The 18290-nt window shown below is 41.3% G+C and overlaps 5 protein-coding genes across 5 annotated transcripts; 2 read left to right on the top strand and 3 right to left on the bottom strand.

Moving 5' to 3' along the window:
* Positions 1-1000: 1000 nt before the first annotated feature.
* On the bottom strand, positions 1001-2690 carry BCIN_12g06300 (hypothetical protein). The gene is made up of 4 exons (XM_024696567.1): positions 2579-2690; positions 2198-2352; positions 1305-2123; positions 1001-1229 (listed from the first exon to the last, which is right to left on the bottom strand). The coding sequence occupies exons 1-4, from the start codon at positions 2647-2649 to the stop codon at positions 1210-1212; spliced, it is 1065 nt and encodes a 354-aa protein (XP_024552378.1). The 5' UTR covers positions 2650-2690; the 3' UTR covers positions 1001-1209.
* Positions 2691-4036: 1346 nt separating this feature from the next.
* On the top strand, positions 4037-4886 carry BCIN_12g06310 (hypothetical protein). The gene has a single exon (XM_001551132.2). The coding sequence runs from the start codon at positions 4081-4083 to the stop codon at positions 4696-4698; it is 618 nt and encodes a 205-aa protein (XP_001551182.1). The 5' UTR covers positions 4037-4080; the 3' UTR covers positions 4699-4886.
* Positions 4887-5893: 1007 nt separating this feature from the next.
* Bcpdx3 lies at positions 5894-7012 on the bottom strand. Its single transcript, XM_001551131.2, has 2 exons — positions 6875-7012; positions 5894-6812 (listed from the first exon to the last, which is right to left on the bottom strand). The coding sequence occupies exons 1-2, from the start codon at positions 6957-6959 to the stop codon at positions 6148-6150; spliced, it is 750 nt and encodes a 249-aa protein (XP_001551181.2). The 5' UTR covers positions 6960-7012; the 3' UTR covers positions 5894-6147.
* Positions 7013-8641: 1629 nt separating this feature from the next.
* Positions 8642-10483, top strand: BCIN_12g06330 (hypothetical protein). Its single transcript, XM_001551130.2, has one exon. The coding sequence runs from the start codon at positions 8779-8781 to the stop codon at positions 10342-10344; it is 1566 nt and encodes a 521-aa protein (XP_001551180.1). The 5' UTR covers positions 8642-8778; the 3' UTR covers positions 10345-10483.
* Positions 10484-14991: 4508 nt separating this feature from the next.
* BCIN_12g06340 (hypothetical protein) lies at positions 14992-15523 on the bottom strand. Its single transcript, XM_024696568.1, has one exon. The coding sequence runs from the start codon at positions 15453-15455 to the stop codon at positions 15105-15107; it is 351 nt and encodes a 116-aa protein (XP_024552379.1). The 5' UTR covers positions 15456-15523; the 3' UTR covers positions 14992-15104.
* Between the last annotated feature and the right edge of the window lie 2767 nt (positions 15524-18290).

Genomic DNA, 18290 nt, shown 5'->3' on the forward strand with positions numbered 1-18290 from the left:
ACTGTGAAGACGAAATTGATAATAGAGTTAACAGAATGAGAAGAAAGAATGGTGTGTTTGAGCGAAAGAAATTTCAGTAGGCACTGGTGCGGGGTAAGTTTTGGGTTCCATGTTCCACTGTGAATTGGTTCGATATACTTACATACTTGTATATTGAAATAACGTGTTCGATTACACCAAGCCTTGCTATGCATATGTAGATAGCCATGGAATATATATATATACATTCTGGGAGTTAATGATACCACAACTGAGCTCGGCGCATACGAAACCTACGAAGAAGGCGATACAGCAGGACTGGTGGTTGTGTTGTTTGTAGATAGGAGGACGACAACTGGTTGTGAGATTGTATAGTTGTGGGACGGCAAGAAATAGTTCGAGGTGACTTTTGAGGTTGTGGCTACTAATTGATTTTAGAGTAATACTAGTAACGGGTAATTGAACGTGGTTGCTTGAATGGTCATGTGCTATACACCTCTAATGTGCTGTCTGAAAGTTCGTGGTCGTACATACACGCTCACACTTCAAGACTTCACAAATGTGACGACATCCAGAATTTCTCGGCAATTGATTTTACGGAACATGAAGTCGGAGTATTATACTCAATTCCTTTTTAAACATCAAGTATTACAACTCCCTCCAGGCCTAGATTGATGTGTTCTTTCTTTCTCGCTTATCTCCCTGATTAACGAAACTACATACGGTCGTTTCGATGTTACATTCATCTTGCAGATTCTTTCACCTCTTCAAATATTTGACTTCAATGGAAATCATTCCATTTGAGAAGTATGAGAAGTTTTTCAACGTTATCTCAACACCTTCTAGCGCACTTCCCATCTTGCACAACTCACAAGTACCGAGTGGGTTTTCGAAGTGCCAAGTGATTAGATCGTAATCTCGATTAATTGTTATACCTGAGCCTAGTCTCAAGAATTTCAACCACACATATCACAATTCACAAATATAGCACAACGGTTGGAAAGGGTAGATTTATTAAAGCGTAGATCATGAAAATTTCGTTAACGAATGAGATATATAAATACGACTGAAGCTAGAATATATATCTACTCTCATGTATCTAATCCCAAGCACTGGCAAGAAACTTCGTGAAGGGAAACGTCTTAACATCCACCATGAAACATAATAGCTTGATATTTGGACGGTCTTTCGGATATCAATGCCATTGGAGATGGTAGCATCATTTCTGATCTAGCATCCGACGTAGATAGCTATTGTAACAATTAGCAACAATTCAGATAGTAGATATCTTGCGCAAAAATCAAAGGAAGGATAGAAAAACATACCGTTGGCGTAAAGTGCGTAACTATCAGCGTTCAAGACAGCTCTTGCACTGGTCAAGGCAGTAGCAGCTGCGTATCCGTAACCGTTATCAGCAGTTCCTGGGCTGTAAGTAGCAGGTGCGTGGGTGAACTCGTGGAGAGTGGTTGTTGCTCTGTCTTGTGCGTGGCAAGTACCTGTAAGTGCTGGAAGAGCAGAGTAGTAGATAGGGCAGTTGACAATCTCGTTGGTGGATGGGATGGTGTAGGCGAGAACGTTGGATTCACAGTATCCGTATACGTCAGTGCAGTAGTACTTTGTGGAGCCAGAGGTGAGAGAACTACATTGGGAAGCGACGGCGCTGAGACGAGCTGCGACGACGGAACGGGTGCTGGATGAGGTTGTCTTGAAGTATTCGCTGAACTTGGTGGAGGATCCTGATGATGCGGCAGTGGAGGCTGCTCTAGCAAGGGAAGCACAGTAGGAAAGTGCTTGAGTGGTTGCGGATCTTTGGCTGGTGGAACATCCGGATTGGAGAACGGTTCTGCGGTCGATGGAAGATGGAATGGCCTTTGCGACAGACTTGGCGGCTTCACCATCAACGGAAACAGTGATGGCATTGGACTTGAAGATAATGGAATCACTGATTTCGGTGGATCCGGCTTTGGCAAAGGGGATGGCACCTTCGGCTACGAAAGTGTAGGTTGAGGTGGAGAGATCGTGGACTTCGGCTGCGTTGAATGAGGTCTCGAAGGTTTCACCTGCTGCAAGAGTATGGAAAACCTCTGGGGCCAAGTCGGTACGTTGAATGGCGCGAAGAACTCCCTTGAATGGAACGGCAGTTTCTTTTTTCATGTCAGCTTCCGATCCTTTAAATATAAGAGACTATTTCGAATAGTCAAGGATAATGTAAACCCACCGCCTTCATAAACATTGATCTTCTGAACTGGAGCAGTATCGAAGAGACTTCCATAGCTCAAAAGGTTCAAGTCTTCGGCTCCGACATTCTTGACGGAAGCATGGACTACAGCATTCTCGCCAGCAACCAAAGTGACTTCAAGGACATTGTTATCCCTAGATGTATTGTTAGTTTGAGTTTTTCCATGGTAGAAATCAAGACTCGGAATGTTCGAAGCATCTAAAATGTAGCATGTTGATGTTCTGAGTTGCCGTTTCAAATGGGGTGAATATCTCCAGATGAAGTGTGCCAAACAGTTCAATCTGCAACATGAATCCGGTGCATAAGACCATTCCTTGCTGAATAGATATCCAGAAAATTGGAAATTGGGAGATAACTTGCCTCTTCAAAACCGCAGAGTTGGCAATGGCGGCCAAACTGGCAACTGCCAAAATCTTGGAGAAAGAGCGCATATTGAATTGAATGTAGGGATGAGAGATGATACTGTCTGTTCAGAAGCTTTTGAGTTGCTGGAGATGAGGATGAGGTACTTGAAGTTGAAGGGCATCGACGCTTCATATATAGATACTTCCAAGACTGACCGTCGTTCCTTTTCGCACTGTTGAGCGCGGAAGACTTCTCCCGCCGCAGAGTACGGTACATAGATTGTTGTGGTCATAAATGGAAGGTAAGAGTAAGTGATAAGAATAATTCATCCATTGTCTTCAAAAGATCGTCATTTCACATAATTTTTCGGCCGAAGTTCAAATCTGCCTGCCTCATCGGTGAACTGCACTGGCTGTCCCAATCTCCCCTGTGATAATAAAGAATATGATTCCACTCACAATCCATGCGGTTGCCTCCGAATACGATGTCGTTGCAGTGAATGATTGGAGATATCTTACAAAGCTCTGGTTAGTGTGCCCAAGTATCCTGAATCAAATTATCGTGGTTCTCATGATGGAAGAACTTTTTAACTGAGATAGGAAGCTAAAGAAAGCTCTTGGTAGATACCAGGCCAGGATGTAAGATAATTGAAGCTTTTGGCGACATGCAGGCGTCTGGAATGTTGGAGCCAAGCAGTTTGAAATCGATCAACAAGCTTTCTATCATTATCTTCTAAGATTGTGCCGTTTCATTAGAGGACGTGGAAAGTAGCACTTGAGCGCCAAGTGAAGTCGAGGTGTGGCATCGGGAGTTGAGCCTGTGAATGCCTACTTTTGGTAATTGATTTACCATTCACTGCCAAAACATTGAGAAGTCCAAGAAAGACCAAGACAATATGCATCTTGGCCTCAATGAAGAAATGGGCTTGGCGGATGTCTTTATATAATTGCTGGCTCGATTTCACCTTCTGAAAAGAGGTATGATCCTCAATCGAAGCCTAGGCCGTTGAGTGACGCTGTGGTACTGGATTCTCCGCGCCCGCAAACTGTGATATAATACGAGAGCATACAAGGGTACAAAAGAAACAAAGATGGGCAAACCAATGGAGAGTAAAGATCTCGAGTGTTTGAGGTTTTCGGATCTCAACGCATTGATGATTGCATCCTCGTGATTAAGACATTCAGTCATTTATCCGGCTCTCGAGTTTCCTCATCTGTCTGCTCTCTATAAAGTACGGCCCCTCTTTTGTCACTAAACATGAAGAAAAACCCACTTCAAAGGAACAACAACCAATAAATCATCCGAACATGCACAACATCCACATTGATCACTTCTTGATCTTGATAAGAAACTGCCGTTCGGATAAAGTTGTGGCGGATGCGGAACAACCCCACACTTTGATATTCGACCTTCTATATTGAGATAGTCTGTCTTGGCTTTCTGCCAAACAAAGACACGATTCTTCAATTTTTCGAGCACCCCATCTCTCATACTTACGGAAAAAGAAATTTTGCGAAATGTTACATCGTCGCGAAGAATACCCCATTCCTCCATCTCAGCGCAGATTCCCAATAAACCCAAAGCTTATCGTAATACTTGTCGCTCTTGTACTGTGCGGCTTATTCATCAGGATGGACTCGCCCTCGACAAATCAGCACGATATCCCTATCCAAATATCAATCTCGGACATTACTACAATCGACAGCGAGCCACAAAGCTCGCCAATCATCAAGCTGAAAGTTACACTCAGTAACCCATCAGACAAAGCCGTATCCTTTCTCCGATGGTCTACTCCTTTCGACCTACGAGCTGTTCCTATGGGAATTTTTGAATTCAAATCAGTGGCCACTGGAGATCTCGCTCCATGTTTAGGTTTGAAACTTAATCGAAAGATGCCACGGGAGGGCGTGTTTTCGGATGATGATATAATTACTATCGATGCGGGGGCTAAAGAAACAAAGGATATTGAGATAAAAGCTCCAGAAGTTGTACTGAAGAGTGGAGAGAAGTATGTGGTGCATGCGAAGGGATTTTGGATGCATGTTCTGGTTGGGGATAGGGAAGAAGCGAAGAAGACAGAAGCCAATGTTCTGAGAGAGGACTATGAGAGTGAAGGGGTAGAATTTGAAGTATAAAAATGTGAGGTCCAACAGGTCTGCTTTGATGCGATCATGTTTGGATTGTTTCTCGGATACTCCATTGTTTTCAAAGTATGCTTGATATTTTTGTTTTAAGCTCTGAACTTTTGGGGGGAAAAAGAAGTTGAGGGGGTGTTAGGAAGACCAGCCATGAAATAGATCATTGTATTTCCTTGATTTCTCCATTTCAAGGCCCTTCATCTGAATCATTTCAAGTGACGATGACAACTAGGAAAGAATCTCTAATACCTTTAAAAGTGGTAAGACGACAGAAGAAGAAAACATACAGCAGTTTACCACTAGTTTCGGAAGATAATCATATCGAGCCCAAAACGTACGTGGTGGTGAAAAGTTTCCCAGGATGTACAGTCAACACATCAATATCGGGACTGGTGATTTTGGTAGTAGCCAAGCCGATATTCGTGTGTATTTCGCATTCTTGTTTACCTATAGCTTTATGAGTAAGACTATAGGGACTGTTTGACAATTTGCTTTGTCGGGTGCTAGGAAACCATCGTTTCGTTGATATCGACTTTAATGGGTTCTTTGGAATCTGTGAGAAGCGTAAGATGGATGATGACGATGACGAGCTGTTCCTGGGATTCTGTGAGTGAAAATGAAGACGGCGAGATTAAAACTGTGACTATGAGTTTGGGCTCTTTATAAAGTTTATCGTGCTAAGTTTTCGCTGGTGTTAGATGGATGGATGGAGGACTATTGTTCGTTTTTTCGATGAAAATGTAATGAAGTTGATTGAGTGGAAACTGAAACAAACAATTAAAAGAATATTTCAATCAACGGATAATATATGCTTTGCACCCGCGGGGTTATACAATATATATATATATATATATATATACTTAGACTTAGTATATATATGACAATCGCTATACGCATAGTCGGCAGACGCATGAGTACTCCAAGTAGGCGTGAAGCCTTCGCCACGTTTACTTTGTATTATCGTATCATTACATGCATCGACCGTAATTTCTACAACTACTCAAAAATTTAACGAAATCAACTCGAAATATTTTTAATGCAGATATAAATGATGTAGTAGGGAATAAGGTCTTTTGACTTAACCCAGATTTCGATATCAATTGAAACGAAAATTCGAATATAGAAAATCGCTGGCATAAAAGTGTAAGGAGATAGCTCAATCCTCTTCAGTATAAAGTTATGTGTGACGGAATGTGCATTAGATATTATCATGTTGTGAGTTATTGGCATGCAAACGGTAATGTAAAAATCGAAAGGGGTGACGGTTGATGTTCCTTACAGAACTTTCTGTAGAACATGAATGACAATGCTAGGTGTTGCTCAAATATTGAACAAAGCACACAGTCATCATAGGAGCATAAAGTTCTCTGGAGTCAGCACGAAACATTTATAGACTTCAATCAAGTTGTTCAAGTCTTGATTCTGACACATCTGACTTTCCCCTACTCACGGACTTAGTCTTTGAATATCCCATTCTCCATCCTCTTTCTTCTCGTATTGAAATCGATCATGTAACCTACTATCTCTCCCTTGCCAAAACTCTACCATTTCCGGTATGATTCTTAGCCCTCCCCAAAACTCCGGCACTGGTATCTTTTCCTGGCCCTCGAATCTCTTCTCAACCTCCTTAACCCTCTCCTCCAACTCCTCTCTCCCCTTCAATACCTGACTCTGCGGACTAGCCCAAGCACCAATCCTACTGCCCCTCGCCCTCAAATTGTAATAAACCTGACTTTCCTCATCGGGTAACCTCTCCACCTTTCCCTCAACTCTAACCTGTCTCTCCAATTCTTGCCACCAAAATGTAAGACTCGCCCATTTATTCTCCGCGATATCTTTCGCCTTTTTACTTGTGCCCCAATTGCTATATATAACAAACCCCCCCTTTGCATCTAATTCCTTCAAGTATACCATACGCGCTGACACGCGGCCGGAAGGTAAACTGGCCGTTGATAGACAAACGGTCTCTGGATGGTAAACGCCATTGGTTTGTGCGTGGGAAAACCAGGAATGGAATTGTGTGAGAGGATTGGAATCGAGATCTTTCCGATCGAGTGCGCCTTTTACGAATTGATCGGCCTGGGCATTGGTTTTGTCGTTGGCGGGTGCGACTGTGAGATGACTCTTGATCAGAGATGTGGGTAGTTGTGGAGGGGTTTTGGGGAGAACTTACAGATGAGCTTGGAGCTATTCGGTGGAGGATGAAGGGCCATTTTGAGGAGTGAAGGACGAAAGAGAAGATTCGACGTCAATCTCATGTAGTAAATAAGGAAATCTATCAATAATTGGACATGAAAATGGTGAGATGTTCATAGAGACTACAATTATTATCATCGACTCATGCTTGACTCTAACGATGATGATAATGGTGACGGGTTATCTTCGGCTAAACGCGGCCTCACCAGCTTTCACAACGTTATCACGCCAGAACTTACGAAAAACAACATCAATCACGAATACAACTTCAGAATTCTCTTTTGATTGTTAGGTCGATATTGAGGACACTCTAGGACGCTCTTGTTGCTCCCATTGCTCTCTGCTGTCCACTCTCCATTCTTTAAACCGAGAATAAGACCTTCGTGCTGTAGCAATACTTCTTCTTCTGCTTCTTCTTCTTCTTCTTCTTCTTCTTCTTCTTCTTCTTCTTGCCCCTCTGGCACGGTGTTTTGCAGATCCACAAGAAAGCAGCGTTATCGGCTGGAATTCCTCTCAGCAATCAACTTCAAAGCGTCATCGACCGCAAGTTCGGCTGATGGCAATGGATGGCATTCATTATATAAATGGGATTTGATAAAACCAGATTTGAAATTCCCTGTGCTGATCATCTACAAGGGGCAATTTCATCTCATCATAGGTTCACAACATCGGACAAAGTTCGAAGTTCGGAATCCGCCACATGGATCTGCTCTCAGGAGAATTTGTCCTGGCTTCTATTGAGAACTCACACAGAAATTTTGGTTCGAGTAGAGAAACATGCACAATTAATGGCAAATTGCTTAACAAAAAGCAAATGTCAGATCCGAAAACGAGTTTCGATATGTCACCGTTTAGCGCAATATGATACGGAGTACTTAGCAGTATCTCGATTGAGACATCTAGCTTCATGATTTGTTTTGATAGATGAAGGAAACTAAATCGACACTATCTACCGCACCGCTGTTAGGTCCAAAATAGATTGAGGACTCTGGGGTTGACTATTAGCTGAGACCGTGAGACATTGCGACCCGCGGGGCACGACCGAAGCACTTAAAGGCATTCTCATCAAGTCACTAAAAGTTTCTAGGAAAGTATACAAATAGCTATGAAGTGGCTATGACGTTAATGTCGAACCGCGAATTCCAACTTTATTAGCTTTCATCATATAGAATGGAGCACAATAAGTTTCTCAATACTCATACAGCTTGAGGCAGACTTTCTAGGTCCCTCCATTTTTCTGACATGGAAATTTCGATCGACTGAATCTCTTTGCTAATATTTTATATAGACGGAACTTTTGCTCCTCAGAAGGCGTTGTCGGCCGTTTCTGGTTCCTGGCTCAACCAGTCACCTACCCCCACACTTAGTACGAAAAAAACAGCACCCTCAAAAGACACTTCCTTTTCGAAATTATATATCAAATCAATTTATCGATTTTGCTACATAATCTTTAATCCCGGTTTATCTTCCACATTTTAGGGCCTTTTTTCACAACCAAGATTTAGATGCCGATGCCGATACTAGAGCTTCCCACCGGTTGCGTACCACCGCACGTACCAAACCGCTTTCTCCAGCTTTTCTCCATCTAATGTGTTGACGTAAAGAATGACCTTTGAAGATTTGATATTATTCCCATGATTTGGGATGACTGCTTTTCTTGGAACCAATCAGTAATTAACATTGCGTTACGCCAAGGTGTATGTGCTATTTTTCATTACTTCATAGTTCCACAAGAGCTTTCCATGACAAGCGTCATAAGCTCCTTAGCTTTCCTGTGGCGATTGAGTTCCTATATCAATCACTTGTTTTCAATCAATTCTTGTTTACTTCAAGCAACAATTTCTTGCCTTTTACTTGTTCATTCACACCGAACGTTCAAAAATGTTTTATCAGGCAGGCATCACCGTTGGCTTCATTGCAGCGGTCGCGGCTGTTCCAGCTTCTATCAGCCAGATCAGTGATGGTCAAATCCAAGCTGCTGCTTCTGCCACAGGCTCTCCGACAGATTCCGGTGCTTCCTCGTCATTCGGCGTCTATTCATACAATCAACAGCCATCTGTAAACAGCGCGGCAGTTTCATCGGTCGCTTCAGTTGCTGGAATTCCAGCATCGGAAATTCCGGGGGCCACCGTTCCAGTCGCACCAATTATCAGTCCTGAAGTTACGGGCGCCACGAGCCATGGCCCATACAGTGGTACACCCACCACCACTGGAGCTTTGAGTACTATCGCACTAGCCAGTGAAGTGCCAATCTTGCCAGCTAGAAAAGCAGAAACGACATATGTACCTGATGGTACACTTCACGAGCCACAGCCAATTCCTTACCAGCCAGCTGGCGGTCTAGGAACGAATGGCACTGAGCCAGTCTATCGTGTCCAGTCTGATTTTGATTATCAATCAATTCTCTTGGGTCTTTATCAAGAGTGGATCGAACTCGACCTTTTCCATAACATTCTTGCCACATTCTCCGAAGAAGAATTCACGGCTGCCGGTCTCACTCCTAGTGATCGCTACCTCATCGAGTTTATGGCTGATCAAGAAGCTGGCCATGCTACTCTGCTTTCGAATTTACTTGGAGGGCCAGGAGGAGCAACACCACAGTGCACATACAACTATCCTTTCACTACCGTCACCGAAGCATTTGACTTCACTCAAAAGCTTACTAGATACGGAGAGTCTGGGGTATGGGGTTTCCAAGCTCACCTTGATTCACGTGAAGTGGCACAGCTTCTCGATCAATCCATTGCCACTGAAGCTCGTCAACAGATGATTTTCCGTCAATTTGCAGGTCTCTTCCCTATGCCAGTATGGTTCGAAACAGGTATCCCACAATCCTGGGCGTGGACTCTTCTCGCACCATATATTTCTTCTTGTCCATCCGACTCCAAGCGTCTTGTTTGGCAAAACTTCCCACAACTTACTATTCTTAACCAACCAAACATTGCTCGTCGTAATGCCTCACAAACTGGTTTCAACGAAACTGTAGGATTTGGCCCTGCTGCACCAAGTAACTCAGACTTGGCACCGATTGACTCATGTGTTGGTAACAACGTCACTGGATTTGATTGCTCGGCATCTATTTCCCAAAACCGATCTATACCTCTTTCCTACCCAGGACGTGAGGTCTACCTTCAATGGGATAACCCAGGTCAAGCCATTGGACCAAATAATTCTTATGTCACTTCCACTAGTGCTGGTACACCATCATGGGCAATGTGGGTTTCGCAATTGAATGTCACTTATTCACCTCTCATGAACGTTTCATCGGCAAACGGTGTCAATTATGCTATGACTATCCAACCGGATGTTTCAACTTATGAGGGTGACCCAGCTATCAACGGTACTATGTTTTTGGCTTTGACGGATACAAATCAAACCTACACTGCTTTTAACTTGTCAAATGTTAACCCACATGTGGCTGCTTTGGCAATGTACCAAGCTGGCTAAATTAGCTTGAGCCCTTGGATCTGGAGAATATTTAATGACTTTTGTATTATATTGATTGCAACTGGTGGGATGGGGTTAATGATATGTATGATATAATTTGCGGCGATTGTATATAAATAAACTGTCAATAAAATAAGCACTGTTGATGTCCATGAACTTTACATCTTGATCCCCATGTTTTTCATGGTTTTCGTATTTTTCTAAACTTTTAGTATAGTGAACAAGTATCACCCTATCCCAGTCTGCATCACTCTCATGCTATAAATCCGCTCATTCATTCACGTTTTGACTTACCTGAAAATTCTCGCACATATTTATTGCATGAATTGTAAATACTACACTGTAGATGCTTGAGATGGATGGATCTGCGATACTGCAATGAGATAATCTATTGTCATTTTTCCCAAAGTCTGATCGGGGACCAATCTTCGACGTCCTTTTGTTTCGATGTACATGCTTGTTCTGTTTTTATACCCGCCCATATGGATATCGATGTGGATGTTGTTGCTGGATACATAATAAATCGAGAAATTGTGGATATATGTTTGTTTTTTTTCTTTTCGCTCCGGGAACTTTAGATGCATTTCTTTCTTCATCTTGGTACTTTCCAGCCGAAGGGAGGGAGGGAGGGAGGAAGGAGAGGAGCCGAGGAGTGGTACTAAACTACTCGGCGATAGCGATTCAAGGCTTGTTCAATCACGGATTTGGAGAATATTTAATGCAATTCTAGGTATTCGTCCATTCTGTTGACTTTTGGGTGCCTATGTGTGGGGTGGGGTGTGGTTTGGTCTGGTTTGTTTGTTTGTTTATTGATTTTTTTTGCTTGAAAGTGGATATGGAAATGGAAATTAACGTGCAGAACTTAATTAGAATAGAGTTGGGTTGAGTTGTTGATTATTAGTTAGTTAGTCTCGAAGGGGGAATCTGAAAGGAAGGTGGGCAGGTAAGTATGAGAAGGGGAATGAGGAAATGATAGGTGAGTTGATAAGAGGGAATCGTTTTATGAGTACTGAGTAAGTATAGTTGGCATGATTAAATGGATTGTTTGCTTGTTTGCTTGCTTGTGATGTGTATCTATAGGTTAGGTTGGAGATTATGGGTTTTTTGTTTGTGTTTTTTATTGATATGATGTGATGCGATATGAATGTAATCGCTTGGAAGGTTTTCTTCCGGGGGAAAGATTATGTTTATTCGAGATGTTGTTTTCGTGGGATGTGGTATTGTGAGTTGGGAAGAGGGGGGGGGGGGAGTTTACGTATCTTTATAAATTTCTGATATAGGCTGATATCTTTATAACTTCTTGTTTAGAATTGGGATCTGAAATCAAGGGCCTGTTCGGATCGTTTTTTTTTTTAATTTGTTGATTAATAAATTAATTTAAATTTTATAGATTTATAAAATATAGAATAACAAATATTATCAAATATTCTCAAATGCTAATAAAAGTTATATTATATCTTTGGAAGGTTTAGCAAGATTATTGTATAAACTTTCAAATTTGTAAATTTTTATTTTGTAGCTTTTTGTAGTTTAATATAAGTATTCAGCAAATTACTTTGTTTCAATTTTATTATCAATATAAATTGTTGGATAATATTTGTGTTTAGTAAATGCTTATTTAGATCTATATTGTTTTATATCACCTAAAAAATCGATCCGAATGGGCCCTAAGGGTCTTTGATAAGCTGTTTTGAAATTGATTGATTAATTGATTGATTGATTGCTATTTTTGTAATACATTTTGTTGTTGGGATTTGATGGCGTGAATGAAAAGTGATGGAATGAAGTAGAGATATGTTTGAGCCTTTTTCTCGGCATAGCTTTCTCTGTCGGTGGAATGCTTCGTGTGGGTACTCCTTATATATTTTGGGTTTATAGCATTTTCTACTTAGCTCTTGCTATTTGGATCTTCGGATGTGAATGAGTATAAAGAACTCCATTTCAGTATGGAAGTTTTGTATCTCCCAAACATTTACAGGGCCGTTTATCGATCAAGGTTTTCGAGGAGGGGTAACGGGTATGGTGAATGTACCGGGAAAATGTAGTATAATTTTCCATGTATCTTATTACCTAGGTGTATGATGATACTCCACCCAAACCTCGAGAATCTTAAAGTTCTTGATATATAAGAGGTATCACTATCATCATAATCTCCTGTATCTTGAATCAAAATCACAGAAACGGTTTACGATTGAGAGAACGGGGGATGACTGAATGATTGGATTGTGGTGTTAGTGCCATGTCATCATGATAGTTTATTTCTAATTTCCATTGTGATTCCAGGTGTGATATTTGGATCGTTTCTGTACTGTCGATAGTTGGAACAATCGGATCAGATGCTCAGGCTTTCTATCGTTGATTTAGATGGGCACTCTTGCTGTCATTTATCAAAAAAATTCGTCCTGCTTGATATTCAGTAGACGAGACTCTTGAACGTGGTATGTAATACGTCAACAGAGATAATAAAGCTAAAAGTTTGGAGCTGGTTGCGTGCTTCACAAGACTCCGCCACATATGAGGCTGTCTCTCATCAATCTTCTATCTTCTTAAGTTGTTATGAATAGCGGCTGGCCCGTTCCTTTTAAATTGAGTGTGGTTGGGTGTATTCTATTGAGCTTTGGATTTAGTATTTGAACCTAAGGATAGGATCGGAAATAAAAGAAGTGAATCCTCGAGCTAGCAGATGTCTCATTGATGCGTTTGGTCTTTTTGCGGGACATTTATTTGGAACACCCTTCATTCACTCGTCTAGTCATAAAAAAGCGAATCGAGCGGATCGGTCGTTCCATACTAGCGATGCGATCGAGAAAGCTGTGGATTTTTAGTATATATACGCATCCATAATGTGGCGATTAATGTCTTGCATCATATTTTTCCTGCCAAAATGATCCGAAAAAACTATAAGTCTTGTTGGTGAACCCTGCTTCGCAGAAATGCAAGTTCAGATCTCGTTTTTGTGAAACTCAAATATACATGCTAAATTGTTCGATCATCAGGGGATATATTTCAAACGATAGCTTACATATTTGCTGTCATTGAGGTTAAAGACTGTCGGCGAATCAAAGAGACCTCATATTCATGACGCTCTGCTGGAAGCCTTATTCGAAATGGGTTCAAGGTCTAGGTTCTCGGCCTGTTAAACGAACGTCGTGTTTTTCATCACATTTCCCGCTATGGTTTTTTCCATTTGGTTACGAATTTAATAACTGAGAGATAGTCGAGCTTTTATACAAGCTCTTGAATGGTAGATTGCTTTTGAGCTTTTGAGCCCATCTGTAGTATCTTTCAAGCTACTTGTTGAGGCTAATTATTTCAACAACTCATATATTTCGAACCTGCAAGCTTTTGTTTCAGTTGTAAGTTGTATCAATATCAGTTTATATAGAGAGGCGCCTCTCAAGTCTGGATCTCTCGCAAAGTATGATAATATTCAGTAGAAAAAGGATTAATGGTGTCCATCAGCACGAGACTTATCTGAAGTTATGAGCGCGGCCGAATAAGTTCACTTAAGACGAGTGTGTATAGGAAAATCCGTGTTCCATATCCCATCTCGTTAGTGCCTATGATATATTCGACATTATTACAATCATATTTATCGTCAATTAATGATTATATGTAACCATCGTCATTTGATTTTTAAATCTTGTTCTTTGTCCGACTCTATTTCATCCGCAGAAAATTACCCTCGTGTCATGTATCCAAGTGCTGAAATCTTTTCTTTCCCTTGCTCTTGACTTCTTTCGATGATAACTACTACCAGAGAAAAATTTTGATGCCCCTTTTCCAACTTCGCTAATTCTTCAATATGGATTATAATTTATTGTCGGTTCTCAAGCTCGAGATTTTGAAGCACTCTTTGCTCTTTCTACAATTCGCAAAGGATCCATATACACACATAAATGCGCAATACGTAATAATGAAAGTGATGAAATAGAACACAAGCACGTTCCAAATTAGTGCCCTGCCAATTTTGCTCGGGGTTGTCAAGTGTTTCTTAACTGATAATCAAACAACATTACATACTTATATAGTAGACTCTTGGTGAAAATTTGGTTTAACCCCATAATAAGATGGAAAGGCGTGAGGGGGATAGTATTTCTAGCATATCCCAGGCAAAACGTACTTCCCGGAGATTCCGCTCAAATATCAATCATCAGATAGACAGAATTCCGCATATTCTTGTTGCAAAAGCAAGTTTTCACATTTGCTAGATTCACCACAAGACAGAAAGAATTGTACAGTTTCCATCATCTCCGGCAAGCAATTTGAATTTCTGTATTTAAGATTGTGTAAGCGGTTTTAGCGCATTTTGAATATCAATGTGTGTTGGTACGAGAAGGATACGGAAGACGTAGCACCCACGAATATCGTAGGTCCTGTATGTCTAATTGTATTCTGTCTAAAGAGCTAGCTACATATTGAAAGTAGTAAGCCTTATAAGGGCTTACAGAAAGAACTAGTCTCTTTCGCATTCGCTTAGGGCTTTATTACATTTGCTATATTACAGTGGTAATTGAATTGAAGTTATTCACTCCGTTCACACAATGTGATTCCCTGATAATCATACACGAGAACAACCACAGTGGTATTCTACTATATAACTTATATATTTCGCTATCCTACTTAACAATCAAAGCAGTTCTCCAATATCGAAACACAACAAACCAACCGTAATTTACTAATCCGATACTCCACTTCATCTTTTGTTTTTGCTAACTGATACAACAAATGTCAATGCGTGGATAACTCAATTGTGTGTTTTATCCCATTCGAGGTCCTTTGTGTTTTGGCTCACTACTGACTTCAGGTATTACCATAGTATCCAGTCCACTATAAACTCCAGGTATTGCCGTGGTGTTTAGCTCATTATTGACTTCGGGTAAAGCTACACTATTCAGCTCGGCTTCATATAAGTCTATCTCAATGTTTAGCTCCGTCCAGGCTGCCGGTATGTCATTCATCTGTGAATCAATCTCGTATATGAAGCATAGATTTCCGCTTCCCCATTGTCCTTGTAAATCTCCAACACTGGATACTTGTGCGTTAGTATTTTCACAAGATGCTGCAAGCATGCCTCCTACAGCTGCTCTGGCGTGCTGATCCCCAGACATGATAGGATCGTTGTTCACGGCATAAAAAGCAGAGTTTATTTGTTCATTGGTTCATTGGAAGTTTCAACGCCACCGGCCCCCCATTTATTTGTTCCAAATGATCGAGGTTCAAGCAATCGAGGACCGGGCGACGATAATGTAGTTTCTGAAGATTCAGCCAACGAAATCTGCCTGATGACGATATTTTTGATGAAGGTTCGGCCGCTGAAGGCTCAGCTAGTGAAGGCTCAACTGATGGAAGTTCAAATGATGGAAGCACGACTGGTAATGACACAACAGATGAAGGTTCGACCGATGAAGAAGCAGCTGTCGAAGCTCCAGTTGATAGAGGGGGGGCTGATGAAGAACCAGGTAGCGGAAGGTCAGCCAATTGAAGAGTGATAAATCGACGTCTAGAGAATGTAGAACGATTAGAAGAAGGAATTGAAGAAGATCTCAATGGGTCCGACATTCTTGATCTATAATTGTTTCTATTTTGGGAATATTGAAGTGAAGTTACCAATGAAGACGTTGACGGCGATTCGCTTGCAGGCAAGAACGATCAATGCAAAATCACCACAACCCATTATGCTTTATCTATGGACTGTCATATTCTAACTACAATACATAATAATAAGATTCATTTTAATGCGTAGATATGCATCGAACTCTCGATACAAATTGAATTGATTGGCAGGATCTACAATTTTAGAAAATGATATATCCTCAATCTCGTAGCCTGGAAGTACGTCCATGCCTTCGCTGTCTTATTTACTTTCCCATTTCCAACGAGCTTGCTTTCTTGTCGAGAAATTGCATTATGCTGTGATCGAAAACTGGCAATTGAAAGTTGTACTTCAATGGAAAGACAGACAGTAGTCTTATATATCTTTTTAAGCTTGATTGATGACCCTGATCAGCCTCACCTATACATCCCCGAGTGGGGCATTTATATCAGAAGGCGCAAGAGGATACGAAATATCAGACCGATTGAAGTATCCAATGCCGAAACTGCGGTGTATGGTTAAAGAAAAAGGGCTACCGTCATATTTCATACTTATTCAAACCCCTTTTTAACGGCTTTAACATCGGAAGCCAGTGGTGCTATTTCCTCGAATTAATAAATCATACTGAATATCCCAATGAGCTTATAGAACGCATACAATAATGTAAAAGTGGCATAATAATTATTTTTTATGAATGTGCGAGTGTCCATGATGCGAGGCAATGAAGATGATAACGATTGTGGCGCAGACTCATTGAAGAATATTATGTCGCAACAAAAGACTCAATGTTTCCAATCGATGTTCAATGCCAGTTAAAAATTTTCACGAATTTCCCTTTACTATTCGTGGTATCACTTCTATTTTGAGAACTCGAGCGAATACACGCACTGAAGGTTACAGGAACTCCAAGAAGTCATGCAAAAGTCTAAAACTCACCGCCAACTTCCAAGGGTCCAAGAAATCAGACTCTTAGTGTTTTCTAGAACGATGTAGTGATCTTAGCATGGGACTCGAACGGCAACTAAACATTGATAGTCAGGGCGAGAGTGTGTGGCTTTGTTGGCTTGGCTCTTCATAGGAGAGAAAGCACGCCAGGTTTGATCTTCGATATCAGTTTAGACTTTACGAAAATCCAACCCAAAGTGAAGTAAATGTATTGAATGATAGCAAATGAGATCTCATAATGTCCTTATTCCCAATATCTTTCGAAACATCCTTTCAAATGAATTTGAAGGGAACAGTTCAGTTGTTGAGAATTTTCGCTAATTGTCAACTATGGCCTTAGAGCTCGGGACCATATTTCAAACCAAGTGTACGGGATAACTGAATAATGGCCCTTCGATCTTAAGACCTTTGACTATAAGATTCAGGATGAATGGATATTCGAGACGCATTCGCGAACAGATTTGCACGCGAGGGGGGCAAAAAAGAAAAAGTTTTCACGAGAAACATGACTCGGGGTTGAAGATCTCACGTGATTTGAATTGAATCATCGGTGGGGTGATTCCGAGAATCTCCTCATTCATCAACTCTGAAGCAAAACCCCGAAAAGTATATCGTCATTGTCGCCCACTACCACCCACCGGCATAACGGCACCATCTGCATCAAAAGCGTCAAAAGGGGGGGGCCCCGAGAATCCAGATTGTACGGAGTACAGTGTACACCCCAAGCTGCATACTCCATTCTCGTGTCCCATGGGTAAAGGTATCCAAAGTTGGGAGAAAATGAGGAGGTCCCATGGGCGACGATGTGGTACACTTTCCGTCGTGGTACCACAAAAAGAAGAAAAGAATTCCAGCGAACAACACATTTCGGCCAAATTTCATGAATTCCTTGACGATTATTACGTATGCTTCCGTATACTGTCTGGAGATTTCATACTGGTAAGATGTTTATGCGTTACATGATTGATCTTTAGAGACGAAAGTATGGCCGAGAGAATATCCATGAGGTGGAGTTTTGAATGGGTTGTCGTTGGAATAAAACCGAAATATGACCTTTTTGATGTGGGTTTCACCAAACAAACAAAAAAACGAAGTTCGCCTTATTTTGGGGGGGATGATATCTGTGCTATTCTGGGAAATAGATGAGCGACTCGATCGGTTCGTCTTCGGGGGGTACTGATAAGAGAAAAGAATTATATCATATATGGCTAAAAGGGAAAACTCGATAACCGGATTCTTCTCTGAAACTACTCTATCTATCCTTTTCATCCGCTCGGCTCTAGAAACTCGGGAAACACGCGAAAGACGCATGACACGCAGCTCTTTCAAAGGATGCAGTCTTGGATGACGGGCGCCAATTCGAGATCCTTATGCCATGCAAATCTAATCTTTTTCTTCACTCGCT

The sequence above is a fragment of the Botrytis cinerea genome, chromosome 12 (genome assembly GCF_000143535.2).
Source record: "Botrytis cinerea B05.10 chromosome 12, complete sequence".
Taxonomy (NCBI): Eukaryota; Fungi; Ascomycota; class Leotiomycetes; order Helotiales; family Sclerotiniaceae; genus Botrytis; species Botrytis cinerea.

What these genes read in the sequence shown, in the direction of transcription:
- BCIN_12g06340 (XM_024696568.1), bottom strand. Translation starts at nt 15,455, where the DNA reads ATGTCTGGGGATCAGCACGCCAGAGCAGCTGTAGGAGGCATGCTTGCA.
- BCIN_12g06300 (XM_024696567.1), bottom strand. Translation starts at nt 2,649, where the DNA reads ATGCGCTCTTTCTCCAAGATTTTGGCAGTTGCCAGTTTGGCCGCCATT. An exon ending in AACTCTGCGGTTTTGAAGAG is followed by an intron (nt 2,353 to 2,578) that starts GCAAGTTATCTC and finishes CAATACATCTAG; the next exon opens with GGATAACAATGTCCTTGAAG. An exon ending in GATCAATGTTTATGAAGGCG is followed by an intron (nt 2,124 to 2,197) that starts GTGGGTTTACAT and finishes ACATGAAAAAAG; the next exon opens with AAACTGCCGTTCCATTCAAG.
- BCIN_12g06310 (XM_001551132.2), top strand. Translation starts at nt 4,081, where the DNA reads ATGTTACATCGTCGCGAAGAATACCCCATTCCTCCATCTCAGCGCAGA.
- BCIN_12g06330 (XM_001551130.2), top strand. Translation starts at nt 8,779, where the DNA reads ATGTTTTATCAGGCAGGCATCACCGTTGGCTTCATTGCAGCGGTCGCG.
- Bcpdx3 (XM_001551131.2), bottom strand. Translation starts at nt 6,959, where the DNA reads ATGAGATTGACGTCGAATCTTCTCTTTCGTCCTTCACTCCTCAAAATG. An exon ending in GAATAGCTCCAAGCTCATCT is followed by an intron (nt 6,813 to 6,874) that starts GTAAGTTCTCCC and finishes GTCATCTCACAG; the next exon opens with TCGCACCCGCCAACGACAAA.